General features: G+C 43.1%; 1 protein-coding gene and 1 long non-coding RNA gene across 3 annotated transcripts in view; one reads left to right on the top strand and one right to left on the bottom strand.

Annotated features, from left to right (window-relative positions):
- celf5a (cugbp, Elav-like family member 5a) overlaps positions 1-10707 on the top strand; it is a 139869-nt gene extending 129162 nt beyond the window's left edge. For both annotated transcript variants that reach the window (XM_066695561.1, XM_066695562.1), the window contains exons 8-13: positions 2634-2783; positions 3239-3301; positions 3515-3598; positions 3713-3856; positions 5774-5938; positions 6549-10707. In XM_066695561.1, coding sequence (XP_066551658.1) covers positions 2634-2783; positions 3239-3301; positions 3515-3598; positions 3713-3856; positions 5774-5901 — 569 coding nt within the window. In that variant the 3' untranslated portion in view covers positions 5902-5938; positions 6549-10707. The remainder of the gene's footprint in view (positions 1-2633; positions 2784-3238; positions 3302-3514; positions 3599-3712; positions 3857-5773; positions 5939-6548) is intronic.
- LOC136717976 (uncharacterized) lies at positions 3829-17642 on the bottom strand. The gene is made up of 5 exons (XR_010805249.1): positions 17314-17642; positions 16175-16265; positions 14450-14538; positions 4427-4613; positions 3829-4104 (listed from the first exon to the last, which is right to left on the bottom strand). It is a non-coding gene; the product is annotated as an uncharacterized LOC136717976 (long non-coding RNA).
- Between the last annotated feature and the right edge of the window lie 1116 nt (positions 17643-18758).

Here is an 18758-nt window from a genome sequence, read left to right on the forward strand (position 1 = left end):
AACCTCACTCAAGTTTAATTATCATGATTATTTTTCAGTCCTAATCAGAGGCCCCTTGTCCCATGTGTCCCTGTGGCAGTATGCTCGTGTGGGGCACAGCAGGAGTACATGCATGCCTTTATTTTTAGTTTAGTGGATATCAGACTGACCGGGTCCAGCGTAGGTCTTCCTTTGCATGCAGAGTAGAGTTATCTAACTTAATAGCACTCATTGAGCTTTTAACACCAAACACAATGCTGGAGATGCCAGGCCTGCCAATACCATTGACACCTTTACTGTCGACAGTAAAACCATCATTCGGGGGGAATTCCACCATCCACATTGCGAAAATGTAGGCCCTCTAGTTCTTGTTAGGGGATAATATGAAGTCAAGGTCTGAAAGAGAGCCTTGGGTTTCTTGCCAGAGCACAAGTGCGCACATAGGAAATTCCTCCCTCACTCCCTCGTATCCCCCTGTCGATTCACAGTGTTATTCCATCCTTCCACTCCCTCCATTTCGATCCTGAATTATTTAATGTCTCTCACCTCATTGGAAAAGGGCACAACTTCACTGAAGAGACCACGAAAGAGGAGACTGGCTATTTTAAGAGCTCTGGAGCACAGGAGCATCACTGCAGCTGCTACTGGGGTTAGTCTGTTTGGGGAAGGAAAGGTCGAGGGCTGAGCCTCACAAGATTATGCTCCCATCCTGCACTCTGATTTATGAATGCAGATATCAAATTTATTTATTTTTAGATGCATAACAGCACTCAAGTCGATGGCTAACCATTCACCAGACGTTTTGCTTTTAAAAACTCCGGCACCTCAATCTTAGTCGCACAGCATGCTTGAGGATAACAATTAACATTACTACATTCAGCAGCCTGAACCTGGCGGCAGGTGGTGGCGTGGGGGAGGGGCAGGAGTGTGTGGCCTTGGCAGCAAAGAGGTTAAAAAGGTTTTCTTTTGCTTTTCCAAAGGTGAAGGTTGTGCACAGGGAAAACAATAAGAGAGACACTCGATCAACAGATGTAAAGCATTTAAGCTCGATGATGCATACGCCTTCCAGCAGATGGTCCAGTTGATTAGCACGCTAACCTTACAATGACACATGGTGCAGCTTTATGAAAATAATGCTTAACAGGTGCTGCTCCTGAGGTACTAAAAAACAAACAAATAAATAAATAAAAACACAGCAAATGTAGCAGAACTTCTCAATGCTGTCCTGTGTGGCTAGCCCAGGGACAAGGTGTGTGTGTGTGTGTAGCAGGATGTGTGCGGCGGAGGATGGATGCATCTGCAGCACCGAAGCAGAGAAAAGATACCAAGACCGATATCCCTTAATGTCCACCTTTTGTCGTCTTGGAGGGGGAGGGGCTTCCTTGCAGGTTTTTTCACTTCCTATAAGGTTAATATCTGTGCGTCTCAGCAGAGCCACAGACCTTGATAGATCGCAAGAACACATCTAAGTACCTAACCAGCCAAATTAGCCAGACCAAACTGCGCTTGGGTCGTCATCAGAAACATATGCTAATCACTACTAATAACGGCAAAATGATATAAATCAGCCATCTGTGTGTCAACATCATGGATCAGAGTAATGGTCTCATGAGCTGTGCGTGTGTTTTATTTTTAATTATTTATTTATAGCCAATACAGTACGGGCATCATATAAACACAGAACTCAGGAGGCAGAAAAATGCGACCATTGGGTTAGTTCTTCGGAGTGCAAGTGCAAGGAGTGTGGTCCATCAGCGCCACTGTCTGGGCCTGGGAAAGCGGGGTCCCTCGGGCCCCTCCCCCTAACCCCACCCCCCACGGCAGGGACAGGGAGGCACTGGCTCTAATTCATCACCGGGGTCAGAAAAGGGAAATGGGAAAAATGCTGGGGAAGGAACAGTGGCAGGGTTTGGGGGGGATAGAAGAGAGGAACACACACATACATAGCAAGAGGAAAAGCTGTATTTGTGCAACTGCTCTTCTTCATATACGTCTGGTAATGAATTTCCAACCAAACAAACCGATTAAAAAAAAATAAAAAATGAAATAGCCTTAAGTTGCTGTTTGAAGTGCTGAGCTTTGTACCTCGGGAACAGCTGGCCGTGTTTGTCGCTTCTCTCTTTCTGTGTTTATCAGGTAGCCAGCTGGCCTGGTGTGCTTCACGGTGTTATATGAAAATTTGCAGGCCTGTGTAGGGCATGATATGTGCAAAAAAACAATGCTTTCAAACAGCACAGGCCTGTGTGTGGCACATTGATTCTAAGCATTTCACTGTTTTGTGTCGGTTGATGGCTCCAATTCTCAGGTGTCATCAGTGTGCTGCTGCTGCACGGTGCCATTTCCCAACCTTTTCACACATACTTAATGTAGCGTTTTGTGCGGCATATCAACCATTTCCTGCCTCCCCCCATTAAAAACTATAAAACACAATTGACCCACAGTGAGAGAACGGAGCTTCTCTGAGTTAGAGTTGTGTAATTGCAGTAGGATTTCTATTTGTATGCTTGTCTCTGTTTAATATTTTATTTTTCTCAGGCGTGACTTTTCACATCATCCCGGCCTCCTGGTTGGGCACACTGCTGTACGGTTCTGTGCTGTGTCGTGTTGCGTCTGCCAGCTTGTCAATGCCCCCCTGTGCCGCCCTGTCTCCCCAGGTCTTAGCTCTCCACCAACCAACATTGCCACCTCCGGTGTGCCCAGCATTGTCACCCCCATCGTCAATGGCTTCACTGGCATCCCACACCAGCCCAACGGACACCCCGCCGTGGAAGCCGTGTACACCAACGGCCTGCCACCATACTCAGGTCAGGAGCTGCTCCGCCCCTCACACACAGGGAAGAGGGGTGGAGGTTGAAGGGCTTTTTCCCCAGTGGGGTTTCTCCTTTCTTGAGGTTATACATGTGGTCAACATCAGAACTCGGATAATGTGCATGAGGTATTGATGTGTTACTCCTGTGGTATTCATATATTAATTCATAAGGATTCACACCACCTAATTTTAACTATTAGAATGTGGATTTGGATTCAATGAGTGTGTCTATGCCATTTTCTTTCCTGTTGGTTTGTTTGTTTGTTTGCTTTGTCCCGACAATGGTCAGACAGGCAGTTTGCATTTGTCTGTGGCAGCTTTAAACAATTAAATTGGAGGAGCTTTTACAGAACATGTTTTGGCTGCTTGATAAAGGCTCAGTACAGGAAATTCAAGATCTCATTCTTTTTCTCTCTCTCTCTCTCCGGTTTGTCTTTGTACCTATTTTAGCCCAGAGTCCGACAGCAGCAGACACTCTTCAGCAGGCTTTTACAGGCGTACAGCAATACACAGGTAATAATAACAACAACAAGGCTCAGATCTGTGTAGCACTTTTCCTTATGGAACCACCAAGCCCTCTGCACAACCACCCTTTCAATACAACACTAAAAAGCTTTTGAGAGCACAGCAGCGTTTAATCTGTGTGAAACATTGCGATATGGAAGTACAATGGACACTTGCTTTCACCTTAAAATGTACTCTCTCCCTCCCTCTCTGTATGTGCAGCAATCTACCCAGCAACCACACTGACCCCTATTGGCCAGACACTGCCACAGCCGCCCCAGGTCATCCAGCAGCAGCAGAGGGAAGGTGAGGATGAGAGGTGCACACTGGGAACACGTGCCACGTTGTAGACATCGACATAAAAACAACCTTCTCTGAGGCTGTCCCTCCTCACACTCTTCCCCTCCTCCTCTCCCCCAGGACCCGAGGGCTGTAACCTGTTCATCTACCACCTGCCCCAGGAGTTTGGCGACAATGAGCTGATGCAGATGTTCCTGCCATTTGGCACCGTAATCTCGTCCAAGGTCTTCATGGACAGAGCCACCAACCAGAGCAAGTGCTTTGGTGAGTGAGGCCGGGCTGGGTTGCCCTAGTGCACAGCCTTGGTGTCGTCTAGGGAAGGTGGGTGGGGGGTCACTTCTGTCCGGTCCGGTCCTGTTTTTTGTTGTGGTTTTTTTAATTGAAGAGTCTCGAGATCAGTTTATGTTAGGTTGTAATCTTCGGGAGGATCTAGGGGCTCTTTTGACCACGACAAGTCATGTGACAGTTAGGCTTTGTGTGTCCAGCCAGCGAGTCGCAGAGAACGTTCAATTCTACACAGAAGTTAAAAAAAAAAAATGTATGTCATGAAGCTACCAAATCCTAGACAACACAATTTGCAGCTGGTGTCCACTTCTACAGCAAGCTAAAAGCACAACTGTCACTGCAGACCCAGCAGGGAGACTGGCCACCACTTGGTTTTCTATTAAACCCGTACAACATTCAAAACAAAAGAAAAAGAGAAAAAGAGAAAAGGTACAAAAACACAGCGATACCTGCACACTCACACTCTCGTAACCATAATGCAAGAACACCCACCAGAAATCGCAATGCCTCCACAGTATATTCTAAAACAAGAAAACAAAAGGCCACTACCTGCCAGAAACACACATTGCAACAATGGATCCTCTCTCTGCCGTCGGAATGAGAAGCAGGGACTGTGGCCCCTCCGTGTCTCGAGGAGGATTGATAGAAGGCTTATTCAGAGTCTCGGCGCGTCCCTGTAGACCTTGTTGCCGCGCATTTCATGAATTTATACAAAGCCTCTTCATTCGTTTTCGTGCTGCAGAATATGAATGAAGATAAATAAGTACAGAGAAATAAAGAAAGAAAGGAAGGAAGAAAACAGAAAAATGCACAGATCACCGCTCCTTAACCCCAGGGCCCATCAATATCGATAAACCTCCGCCTGGTTCGCACAGCCGGGCTGCCAGCCCTAATCCCACTCACACCACTCATTTGCAGAACTGTCCCCACTTTGCACTTGGAAGTCAAGACACAAACAAACAAACAAAAAAACCAACAAGAAACAAAAGACGATTATAGATGTGAATTTGTTCTTGGTTCAGGGAAAGGCAGATCCCTGTGTGAAATTGATCGCCTGCTCACTCCCGGAGGGGATTTAATAACGTATACATTCACCCAAGAGGGCCCATTTGTGGTATTGACTAATACCCTATGCATTTACACTGTAATGTCAGGGCTGATGGGGGAAAAGGCCAGGCTTTGGGGTAATTAATCTTGAACGCGGTCAGAGGGATAAAACCCAGATTGATGGTATGCAGGGAGGTCGCCCCTTGTCTAGTGAGCAGATCCACACACACAAACACACATACACAGCGAGTGCCTCTCCAAGATGGCAGGGAACCTGGAGACAGGGCTTCTGCTGCTTTCTTTGCGGGTCAGCGGCTCCTCCTGGTGACACGCCAGACGCCACAGCTTCACTCCACTGTTGTTTCTGGCCAATAACTTTCAAGCTTTTAGGTTTTATTATATGTGGAGTTTTTTTTATTTTGAGCAGCCTTTTTTTGTATTGGTTAGCAGTATAAAGATGTGCTCATCCTTTTTCTTGTTTTGTTTGCTGGATTATTTTTGTTTCTATCAGTTTTAATGGAGTCACTAATGTTATTTATTTATACCCTTGTATAATCACACTGAGAACCCTTCTTCTGAACCGTGAGACCACAGGGCCAAGCGGAGAGACCTGACACAACTGCAATACATTAATAGATTACTTACCCCATTTCAAACCCCAGGCCTATCCCACAACAAAATTTGAAGCCAGGCCCCTATAAATTCACATCTGATTCGGTTAAACTGCGACGGTCCCGTACACTCGCTAACGGGCGGGGGCCCCACACAGACCGCGTATGTGTGTCGTTTTGTGGCTGGTTTGCGGTTCTGCCGGCTGCACACGTGTGACCTTGTGACCTCTGACCGCAGGCTTTGTGAGCTTCGACAACCCCGCCAGCGCGCAGGCCGCCATTCAGGCCATGAACGGCTTCCAGATCGGGATGAAGCGGTTGAAAGTCCAGTTGAAACGGCCAAAGGACGCCAGCCGCCCCTACTGACAGAGCTGGCCACTCGCCGTTCACTGCAATAGCACAGGTAGGCAAACATAGGCAAGGGACAAAACAAACAAACAAACAAAAACATCTTGTAAGCGAAGCGATAGTGTGTCGGTTGAAATACCATCAAGAGTGAATGAATTCCAGTGATACAGAAGGATCTTTATGACGAGAGCTGAAATGGCTGCGTTAGATGTATAAATATACGTATATGTAAAGAGAGCAAATGAGTTTGCGTAGTAATTATACTGCATATGTGATGGTTCATGTGCAGTAAGAATAAAAGCTGTTTAGTAGTGCTCCCCATGGGCACCTGGTGGTCAGTTCCCCTTCATGAAAAGAGTACAGTGATAGTGCTGAACACTGTAAGCGTTTTCAGATTAAGCTAAATGTTACATACAATAAAATCCTTAAAAGGGAAATGGACAATCCTTAAAATCATTAAAAGAAACAACGAGAGCGCTGGACTTGGGTGGGAGGTGCTGCTGTCTGAACTGGACCAGTTTCCACTGAGTCCGGGCAGAATCAGCAAGTTTACACCGTAATGCTGCATTACCTCTCAAGGTTAACTGGTTTATCTGAGCCACTTTAAACCTTAAATGTAAGTTGCTGCAGGTCTCTGACTCTCCTCTCTGATCTTCTCTTTCTAGGTTTTGAAGAGAATTGGAGATATCTTGAAGGAGTTTAACTTTTTTCTTTACAAACAAAACTAAACGAACAAACAAAAAAACATACAAGGAAAAAACAAAACAAAAACAAAAAAACTAATACAAACTGCTTAAAGGGATTTTTGAAGACATATTGGTGTTTACTTAACCAAGATGTACTACTGGAAGGTATCACGGAAAGGAGTCGGCACTGTCAGAGGGACCGGGAAGAGCAACACCAACTGGGACGACCACGATGTCAGGACGCAGAGGAGGGAGGGGGAGAAAAACGCGTAAAACTGAAAGAAGTGAAACTTTTACCAGCGCAGCTTTTTCTCGACAAGACTTGAACTCGTAACTAAGCAACAAATCAACCAACCAACCAACCAACCAACACAAAGAAGCAACAATAAAAATAGATTTCTATATACACATATATATAAATATATATATATATATAGATATATAAATATACACACATATATATATATATACTGAAAGAGGCGCTTGTGGCTTTTTGGTTTTACTATACTGGACAGATGAGGGTTAAAACTTGAAGATCAAGGACAAAAAAAGGAAATAAGAAAACAGTGGAGGAAAGAGAAGATTTTCCATTCCACTGGAGGACTTGCTGTTTCTTTCTTTTCTCTCTCTCTCTTTCTTTCTTTCTTTCTCTCTCTCCTTGGCAAGCGCAGAACTATGACTTTCTGAGGTCACTGAGGTTTCCATGGGAACAGTATGACTGGGAAAAAAGAAAAGGAAAAAAAAAAAAAAAAACACCCCTTAGGGACCAAAGGACCAAACATTTTTATTGTTCTAAACTGTAATGTAAAATATTAATAACAATATTACTAATACTACTACTAATAATACTATTAAGAGTAAGGAAATAAGGAGTGTACTAGGTTCAGGGTGGAAGAGGGAAAGGGGTTTTGCTTTTCTTTTACTTTTAACTTATCGGGTTTCAGAATATTTAAACAAAATGGACAAAAAAGAAAAGAAAAAAAGAATTAAAAAAAAAAAAAAAGCTATAATAGGAGAATATTTTAAAGCTGTTTTTAATGGCGTAGAAAATGTTGAATAGAGATTGTTGCGAGCATGTTCAGATCTGCAGTTAGCAGTCACCAACCCCCCCCCCGCTCCCCCATTCATAGAAAGACACCCAACTTCCCTGCGCTCCGTTTGGGACACGTCTGTTTCTCACCCACACTGCCATGTTAAGGCCACCTCAACCTTTTGTGGAAAGCAAGGAAATGCACATAATACACAAAAACGCAAAAACACACACACGTACGGTTTACAGAAACAGCCTGGCTTCTGATTGGTTGGGGTCCAGTGGCACATGCATTCCCACAGTTCCCATTAGCTGACAGCAGTTGCAAAGGACGCTGTTTTTTTTGTGGTTTACTAGTGTATCTTGGGGCTCACTCATTAACAAGGTAACGGCACGGGGTCAATGAGCATCCGAGCCAACAGGGCACATTCACACATAGCTTGTTTAGTAATGGTTCTCTGCACCCCCACTTTGCACCAAACTTAACAGTGGCAACTCATCCCCAGGGACTGCCAGCGCCGGACCCCCTTTTCCCATGCTCACCGCATGCCGTAAAACTCTGATCGTGGCCACCACTCTCTTGCGCTACAGCATCCTGACAGTTTATAATCAACAGGCCATCTGTGTGTCTTCCCTGAACACGCACCACACTCCCACAGCCAGACCCCAATGTTATCCAGAGGGCTCCCCTCTCTTCCGCGTGCTGAACACAAAGGCAACGTCATTAAAGTGCCCGACAATATAGATAATCTGACAATAAAGCAGCGTTGTAAAAGTGCCACCTTGTAGCTGGGATATACAGCTGTAAAAAGCGCAACATGTTTAACTGGTTAATAAAATACACAAATTACCCCAGTGGAGGATATAAAAGTGCCATCTGATTCTGCAGTTTTGCACTCGATCCAGCTCAAGGGCCTTTCACTCACTCAGTAATTTAAAATAAGGGGACCCACTTTACACTGGAAAGTAGACCCCCTGATACACATACGTAGACAAACAAAAAGAAAAACTGAGTATGGATTCTCCATAGTCGGACGCTGTTATCTTACTAAGAAACTAGTTGCATACCAAATAGCTGCTGCTTCAATTAAAAACAAAAAGGAATACATAATTAAAGACCGAGTGAAAGATATGAGCCATTGCAGATGCATTAAAAGGCATGCAAGTTGTCGGTCAAACTGCACCAGGTGAGATTTTAAGTGCACTTGAAATGTGCCACACAAATAGAGAGAAACACAAATACTTTAAAGATACCATTTTGCACACAGAAATCAAAGGTTTTCAATGTCAAGCTACCCTTCTTTTTACCTTAATCAAACACACACACACAAGATTGGCTGGCACCTTCATTAAGAGGTGATGGAGAACCAAAATACATAAACATAAACACAAGTAGAAAACAAGACGTGTCCCAGACAAAGCTCTCAATAAACCTTTTGTCGTTTTTCTTTTCCTTTCATGTCATTTGGAAACGTTGATCGTTTTTTTCTTTCCTGTCGTTTTACCTTGATGCCACCGCCACCAATTCCACCTTCCTCTCCAAGATACAGAGCTAAACAGAGAAAAGGTAGCTTTCATTTCCAGCGGGGGGGGGGAGGCGGCGGTGATACTTTTGCCGAACCCACCCCAGAACCCCACACCGACCAACACTGCCACGCCGCACCACACCCCGACCGAGGCCCATGGAGATCTGGCAAAGCCGCCATCTGTCGTATTCTCTGTCTGGTTTGCGAGCCTCCACAAAAGAAATGAGTAATAGTGTCTTACAGGATTTGAAGGAGAGCGAGTTATCCTCACCAGCAAAAAGACTTCTGTACTGCTGCACGTGCTGATTCAGCGCTTGCCCTGAACACAGAGCACTGCCGGTGACATTGACGATGGCCCGGGTGACACCCAGAGCGCTGAGATACAGTCAAAAGCAGAGTTTGCTATTGCCTTTATAGAAAAAAGAAAATTGCCAAAACATAATAAAATATAGAGACTGAAGGACAGTGAAATTACTGAGTTCATAACTCGAACACTAAGTTATTGTTCTACTTTTGATTTCATTTGGCTGCTTTTGTATACAACTTGACTCAAATAGGGGAAGGACAGTCAATCCGTCTTTCAGCCAGCAGGCAGACGAGGCCCGGCTGAGGAGAAGAGAAGATGTTGGCCGCCTGCACAAAGGGGTAATAATCTGCGTACACAGCACATGCAAGGGAGCCGCACAGAGTGTTTTTGTGGGTCTGTAGTTTTGTCTTCAGTGAACAGTTGTGGACAAGCAATTGCAAACCCTTTTCTAGACAAGGAAAAAAATATGAAATCACCCAGAGCCAATCAGATTTGCCACACTGGGAAGATGAGAAACAAAAAAGCAACAACAATAAAAAAAACAAGTGTTGTGCAACAATACAGATACAACATGGCAAAGGGCATGCAAACTTTTAACAACTGTATTTTCTTATTTGGGAGCGGGGAGAGGGAAAGGATGGGGAGGGGGGAAAATAACAGATGGAAACCCAACAGGAATATTAATCTGCAGCCCTACTCACACATTGTTATCACTGGAACTCTTGAAGAATTATTTTTACAAGGTCGCTTTTTAATTATTAAAATCAAATTAAATTTGGCCTTTACAGAACGGCGGGTTCAAGCCTGTGATCTGCTAGTCTTGTTAAGTAATGAGACCCAGGCTGCTTCACAGGAGCATCACGAAATACAAGATTCCTTCCACACGTCCGGAGTTAAAGCTTTTGTGAACAAGGGCTGTCTGGTTACCTTGTCACAGCTGACAACCGCTCAGGTAGCCGCGGTAAATTCACGTTTGCCGTTCTGGGCGTTCGGGTGACAGTGTGCAAAGTCACAGCTTTTTTTGGAAAAAGAAGGGATATTTCCCCAAGAAAGGAAACACGGAGATCAAAACACAGACCTTCAGCATTTTCTACTATGGTACAGAAGTAAATGTTCTTGAAAGAAAAAACAGAACAAATGGGAGAAAAAAAAGACAAAATTCATTTGAGTATCTTATTTTTCACGCTCATTAATTTAGAAAACATGTTCATTCTTGGGGGGGCCACGGCTTCCCTTTTTCTCCATTCACACTGACGACTCATTCTCTGAGCATGCTCAGTTTGGGGGGATGGGGTGGGGGGGTTCTGGGGGATTAAAGATTATTATAATGATAATACTCTTATTGATAATATGATTCTTTAAGTATGGTTTGAATGCTAAGAAGAAAAAAAAAATAGCTTACTATAAATATGAAATCTGTATATTTAGGGAGATTGGTCAGGACCTTTTTGGGTAGGGGGGGGTGGGTGGATGAGGGGGGGGTGGGTTGCTCTTTAAATCATGTTAAACTTCTGGTTTCTCAGCACAATGAAAACTTAAAAAAAAAAAAAAAGAAAAAGTATTGAATTTGTTTGCTGGTTGTATCTGAAATGTTGCCGGGGATGGGTGGGTTTTGGGGGGTTAATGGGAGGGAGGGGGGTGTTGTTTCAGTGTTAATACAAACCCTGCACCAGAGAGGGCTGCTCTGATGTTACTGGTGGGGAAGAAATTTGAAGAGCACCTCCAACTGGCTTGATAGGGTTACTACAGCAGGTCAAACTGAAGCAGAAAGAGGAATCTTTTTTTATTTAAGAAAAAAAAAGAAAGAGGTATTTAGTAATAGCCTGAGAAACCAAACTTTTTTTTCTCTGCTTTTTATTTTTCTTATCTAATACTTGCTGCTTTAATTCATTTACAGACTGGTTGATTAATTCACTATGTAATTATTTATTTGATGGATTTATTTTATGTTTTCATTTATTTACTTTTGTTTTTATTTATTCATTTATTTATGTGTTTATTTATTTATTTATTTATTTATTGACCGATTGATTTATTACCAATCTCTGTATTGATTTATTCTTCAGTTCTGTTATGAAGAAGACTTATGTATTGACAACAAGAGATACTTATATGGGCTTTTCTCTCTCTCTCTCCTTTTTTTTCAATTTTACAATAAAAATTAAAACTGGATGTTTCCTTCTTAAACACACACGTCTTTTTAATACTTAAGCAAAACAAACAAATCAACAGCAAGAGAGCATGCCTGTGGTGTGTGATTACAAATGCCAGAAAGGAAGTTTGTCAGTGGAGCTCCGCCATCCATCCATCCATCCATCCATCCATCACCCCACAATCAATTAGACTGCACTCCGTAGTGGCAACAACGAAGCAAATGCACAGATTAGTTCTTCAGAGCATGCGTTTTCCAACTCCTATATGTTTTTTACACATACACATACATTTATATTTGGTTTACTCCTTATTGGGAATATACTGATAATTAACTTGGCTAACTATATACAACCCCTTGAACTAATGCCTTAGAGATGATGACACAACACACACACGGGCCTCCAACACCTCAGCTCTACCCGACCCCCAGAAAAAAAGATAACTGCAGGCAGCTCCAAGGGGGAGTCCCAGTCCCAGTCAGCTGCGGCACGGTCCAGATCCAGTCCAGCCACACGTGCACTACAGAGGTCATCTCACACTCGAAGCAGATTTTCTTACCAGTCAAGCCATGTGGGAGTTTAATGCTGAATAAATATGCCTAACACAGTGACTGGGTGACCCTGCAAACTCCACAGTATATAAATACACACACGTATATATGAAAGAAATCATAAAATGTAGCTAGTTAGAGCACACATAGATGTTTAATGAGGCAGAAGATTGAATATTTTAATGATCCAAGACACTTCATAGACAGAGACAGTAGACTGGAATAGCCCAGCGAGAGCAGCAGCTCTGCTTGGTAGTACAATGTGAAAGTGACACAGACAGATAGTACCACCTTAAAATGGTAAAAAGGCACATTTATTTTTACTCTCACAGGAGCACAGCTGTCACTGTGTCCCTCTGGTGGTGCAGTCTGGGTACTGCACTTGACAATCTTATTAGCGCAGTAATTCAGTTGGCAGTTGCTTAGCGTGTCAATACAGGACAGTACTTCTCCAGATTTACCAGTGGGCTGTGTGTAGTGCTACCAGACTTGATACAAACCCGCTCATAAATAACAGCTTAGACCCCTGTGGAAGGTGGCGGGGAGCAGAGGGAGATTGAATCTGGGCCTTGCACCGGATATTAAACCTGGCCTGACACAAGACACTTGAACCTTTTTCTCTATCCTAACAAGACGTCCAATCTTGATGTTAATTGTCAGTGAATGAAGTGTAACTGCCTGCTGGAGGTTAAGCCTTCTGCTGCTCAGATCTCATTGTGATGCCAAAACAATAACAGACAATAGCCACAATCAACACCTTGGCAGAGTTGACACTGACAGGTGATTACACAACGTCCTGTCAGAGCTGATGGCTGAAATACATCTTACGTATGTATTTATATTGCGCAAGAAAGGCTTCTAATACTACAGCAACCAGTCCTGTTGATTTAGTCTAAATGCATGAGCTAGCAGGGATTAATCTGAAGTGAAAATACAAGAAATGCAACTGAAACTGACCAGCAAAATTCCTTTAGAACAAGCTTCTTTTAGGGCATTTTTTATTCATGTTTTAACACATTTCTTTGATTCAGCTGGTCATTTTCCTCTACAAATTCCTCTCCCAGGGCCAACACTAATCGAGGAAAAGTAAGACAGGAGCACCCAATAGTTGACATTGAAAATCTATTTATCTATTTATAAAGCATCTCAATTAAGACAAAGTTTCCTGGTTGCACCTGCACTTAACATGTACCGGACGTGTTGGCATCAGGTCAGGAAATACAAACTCACTCTTACGAGAGCCCATCAGAAAACATGGAAAATTTCTTTCAACCTTAAATTAGATCTGGTTGTAGAACCTAAACCGGGTCATTTTGTTGCCATTTAAAAAACAAAAACAACAAAAAAAAACTCCCTGCTACAAACGGCAAAAAAAATATATATATGAAGGAAAGCAAACAGAGAAGAAGACCAAAAAAAATAATAAGTGAATGAGAAGGGTTGTGCACAGCAGAGAGGAGGAAAGGAGATTAAAAAAGTGTGAAATCACTGGTTCATGAAATAAATTGGCCCAATTACAATAAAGTGTGGCTGTTGGTCAGCACAAGAGCCTGGCAGTTCATCTTTATTACAATCAGTTAATGAAAATCAATCCCCCTCCTGATAAACTCTTATCTCCACGGCCTCTCTGCACGCTGCGCACTGGGAGATAATAAATTAGGGTAATATTGCCTTTGATGAGGGAGTGAATTGCAAATTATTGTAACTTTCCAAGATTTATGACACCCGCGCTTAATAACCGAGTTTGGTTTTCCTGGCTTCAGGGGCCAGCGGTGTCATTTGTTAAAAGTTTGGTGACATGCTCTCGTTAGGCTAAATACTGTATATACGGAGCTGCCGTGTCACACTGGGGCGCTCCAGTACGACACGACACGGTCCCGTGCCCTGGACGGGACACGGCTCCTGAACAGTTTCCAGCCACACCTGCATGCTGTGCTCCTTCATCTATACATCTTTCATTGTGTACTTTTTTAACAAACCAAGCAAATGGTTTCATCAGAAACCATGAGTATTAAGATGATGGCCAACATGATCCCCAAACAGAATATTTGAGTGACGCTGCACTGGCTGGATGCTTTCAGACACAGAACACACACAAAAAAAAGTATTGACGCGCTGATCAGTTTCTCTGGTTGAATGATCAATGGCGTTAACAGGCTCCAAGAAGGAGTGCACTTCCATCTAGCTGCTAAAGTTTCCTACGTTTTTTTTTTTTATAAATTATCTTAAGCACATCTGTGAACAGTGAACCACATATAAGACAGTGGAAGCTAGTGAGAGCAGCACCCCTGAAAGAGCAGAGGGGTTCCGTACCTGAGAGACACGGAGATCTCCATCCGGTCGGTTTCCAGGGGATCGCTGAGCTGAGATTCAAAAGTGTGCGTCTGCTTCTGGGTTACAGCCTTCCCAGAAAGAAAAAGAGCACAGTGTTATTTTCTCCTATTTTCTTCCAGTGCCTTTGACTTTGACAGACAGGTGGGATTTGAAAAATACACACAGATACATGGATTTGCATTTCTGCTCTGTCTGTTCAACAAGACGGCTACACACAGCTCCTGGAATGGATTAAAGGCCCATGCAGCTGGAGTCTTGTCATCGCGAGGGAGCTCAGAGGAGATCAGAGTGGTCACAATTCAAGAAGGATGTGCCGAGGCCCCCAACACACTTCCAGCTACATTGTAAAAAGCCACCAGCAAGAGGGCCAATGCAAGCAAGGAGGGTGAAAGTCTTGCACACGCAACCACCATCCATCCCTGGCACTTATCAATCTTGGAGGGGATGTATAGAGCAAATCTATTTATCTTGCTAACTACTCTATTAATTTTAAATTAATCCCTCCATTGAAAAACTCAATCAATCTTCTGGAGCTTTTTAATTAATTAGCAAATTAATTGTCCTTGTTTATATGGAGGAAAGGGGAGAAAGTTGGAGGGGTGCAGAGGGGAGGGTGTGTATGTGTGGGGGGGGGGGGTAATTAAAAGTGTTAATAGGTTGTCTGTTGGGGACTTTTTCCAAGTCACGCTCAGCCTTATGCCACAAGGCAATTCAGGGAAAAGACCCGTTATTGGGCCACCAAAATCGCACTAAGACCAGACAGAGACCAAAGTCACGAGGGACAGCCATAAGAATAGGAAAGAGCGAAAGGGAAGAAGTCAATAAAGCCCACCCATCCTAAACTGTCCAAGCCATGAAGACAAAATTGCTCATTTCAGGTTCTCCGTTTTGTTTAGTCTTTTTTAGCACTGCTTGCTTTTTGATCCGCTCTCTCTCTCTCTCGCTCTCTTCTTCACGGCATGAAAAAGATAGAAAGATGGAAAATAGCATAGATGGAGCACAGTCCCCGAAGAACACATGATTTAGGACCGCCGGCATATGCTAAGCATATCATGATTAATGTGGATAAAGCAGTGACGCTCTTCATCACTCCACACGCTGTCTTCCACACCTCATGGCTCACTGAAGTTTCCTCTGGATAGTGGGGGGTGGGGGGGGTTGGAAAAAGCTTACTTTGCAACATAAATAATAAATAAAATCACCCCGTGCAGCTCTCACTGAGGCGGCAGGACAAGTTTTTATACCACGTAGCCACCCACGTCCTACACTGCCTGCGCTTTATTTATTGGCAGTTTTCAAATATCGTTTCACCACCGGCTGAATTTCATCTGGACTTCTGTGCCGAGGCTCAGGTTACAGTGGAGGCGAACATTTGCACAGATTTAGAAACTTCTTGATATCCACTTGTCTGTCAAAGCAAATTTAAATATTCTATACTATTAAAGAACTATGTATACCCCTTTCCACACACACAATATATATATATATATAAGATGGGAAGATGAAATAATAAACTTTGCAGGCGTGACATGCAAAAGAGAAGCTGTAGATCGAATCAAGTAGAGACATCTTGGGGAGGTCTTCACCCAGCCGTGGATCGATATAGGCTGATGGTGATGATCTATATTGTGCATTGCAGTACCTTGCAATACAGAGCAACTGTTGACCTCAAGTAAATGCATCAAATAAAGAGTAAAGTAAAACCTTTTGATTCACAGGCAGGGGAGTGTCGGCCGAGTTCGTTCTTTTCAGGCAGGCTGCATACACAACGTCTGACAAATACGGCTTTCGTACCCTTAAAAAAATACACCAGAAAGAAAAAAGAAAAAGAATAAGTAATGGTTACACGGCAGGCAGTATTTCAATTAATTTTAAAAAGCGGCTGGCAGGATGTTCACACTCTACGACGAGGAAACACTTGTGAGAATTTATGTAGATGAAAACCTATCAATTTTGCACTGCCTGTCACTCAGTGGAATAGTGTTGTATGTGCGCGGTCGAAAATTGTTATCTCTGCACTTGTCACTCATAAATCCTACCCCTGGCCTACTTCACTGAGATTGTATTCGGCGAGCATGGAAACTCATGCACTAATAACATGGAGATGGAGATCACGCTTTTTCCTTTTTATGGAGAGGTAATATAATTTTAAACATTATGTAAACCTGACACTTCAATGACCTTCAAATAAGGCTACCAGTACTCCCAATATGAATTTGGACAGTGCCTAAGCAAGCTTAAATATCTACACACACTGTATTGAACTGACCATGTGTGGGTGTAAAGGGATAAAGGATTTCAAGCTCAGCACAAAAGAAGGGCTTAGCTCCTGGTTGGTTCATATCCCTTTACATGGGAGAGAACCAGCAGGTTGTGAGGTCATGGATAGGACATAAGCTTTATCCAAATTATAAGGACATATTCTTTATAAATACTTATATTTTAATATTTCAATCGAGCAAGCATGCATACTGTATTTCCATGGCCGGTGCAATGTTGTATGACAATGCTCAGAATTGCAGGTTGCACGATACAGATTATATTATTATTTATCCCAGCGGACACAACCGTTACATTATATTGATTTCACGTTGTGTTTGAAAATTGTATCAACGTTGGACCAACACTATAATAATACATGGAAAGTATGTTCTTCTCGTTTCAGGATCATCATCTCTACAGAATAGTATCCAATAAATATCTTGAAACGTGTAACTAGAAATAGCAGTAGGAACGGAACATAGACAAGAATATTAATAAAATACACGCACACATTACGCGTTCATCATTCAGTGCAACTCAGAAAGAAAAAAACAAGAAATATGAGCATAATATTCACTCACCATTGGGAACTTCTGGATGTCGAAACTTTTGAAATGACATTAAAACAGGCAGCCTTTACTTCGGTTGCTTGGTGGATGTCAGTGCGCAAAGCATGGTGGGAATCGTGGACTGCTTGCTCGGACCCGAGGAAAAGACGTCGTTGTATCAATATTGGGTCATGACGTCGACGCAGCAAGGGATAGAAGTGGGTATCTGTTTGGGATATAGTGCAAGCCTAATTTGGAAATAAGTTTATTTCCCACACATGTACCCTGAACTGCGATGGGAAAGCAGCCCTGTCGGCCGTGCTTCTCTCGTCCAGGTCGAGAGGTCAAACATGGGTCAGGGATCGATGACGTCACTGCAGTTCCGTTCTCTGATTGGCTCTACATGCCAGTCTCCCCTGCGACCGTGAGGCCCACATTTAAAGGTAATGGAGGTGACTCGACGAGGCGCTTGTTCCATAGTAACATATTTTAATAATCAACATGACTACTTATTTAATCTAATGTTCCACAATAGAGCATCAGCACAACACGAGGGGGGGTTATCTTCCAAAAAGCTTAAGTGCATTTGACTAAAATACTGTAATACTGTAATATATGTGTGTCTGAATCATTCTTCTTACAAGAATGTGGCTTCTGAAAAATAGCATCTTATGCAGAAATCAGTGTCTGCTGAACTGCACCCCCAGGAAAAAAAACAAACATTAAAAAGTAAAACTAAATCTCAGTGTAGGCTGCACACGTCCACTCCGCACAGGCCTGCAAATGTTTCCAGTTATTGCATCACCTATAACGATGTATAACCGCATGCCCTGGAGACCAGCGATTTATAGAAAACCAAGTCCATTCCCTAATACAGCAGATCTCAAGAGTCTCGCTTACGCTATAAATAAAGGGTAATTTGGGGCTAGGGGCAGGCAATGAATTTCACAAAGCTGATTGCACTGCAATCCACAGCTTTGCACAACTGTGTACAAGTTCACTCAGCTCAGGTGTCGCCGTAATGGTGCGAGTTCTATTTCAAGACAATCGTGATTTTATTCAAGCTGTTATTGTGTGGGTTATTCCAACAATGCTGCAACATATGCAGTAGGTTGCAAGCAACAGCTCATGATGCATCACTGTACGGAGTTTCCTTTGTCGAAAGAGTTCTTGATTATGATGAATGCACGAGAACAGTATGGCATTTCCGCTCTATTTTTGGTGGCATTGCAGTTTTTACAGCCAAGGTTGCAATTAAATCTTAAGCGGGGCTGCAGAATTCAAATTACACCAGAGTACCATGATGGACCGCACTACAATTTTACCATGTTATTATAGTATATCATTCTGTACTGCACTTCAAGGGGTCTATAACATGGGACACCACCTTGTACTTTCATATGGGAGAAAATGGGTCATCACCTTTTCTTTGGCCTATATAGTAGACCCCCCTAGATGTCCCCTTATTACTTCATCAC

This window comes from Amia ocellicauda, chromosome 22 (genome assembly GCF_036373705.1).
Source record: "Amia ocellicauda isolate fAmiCal2 chromosome 22, fAmiCal2.hap1, whole genome shotgun sequence".
NCBI lineage: Eukaryota > Metazoa > Chordata > Actinopteri > Amiiformes > Amiidae > Amia > Amia ocellicauda.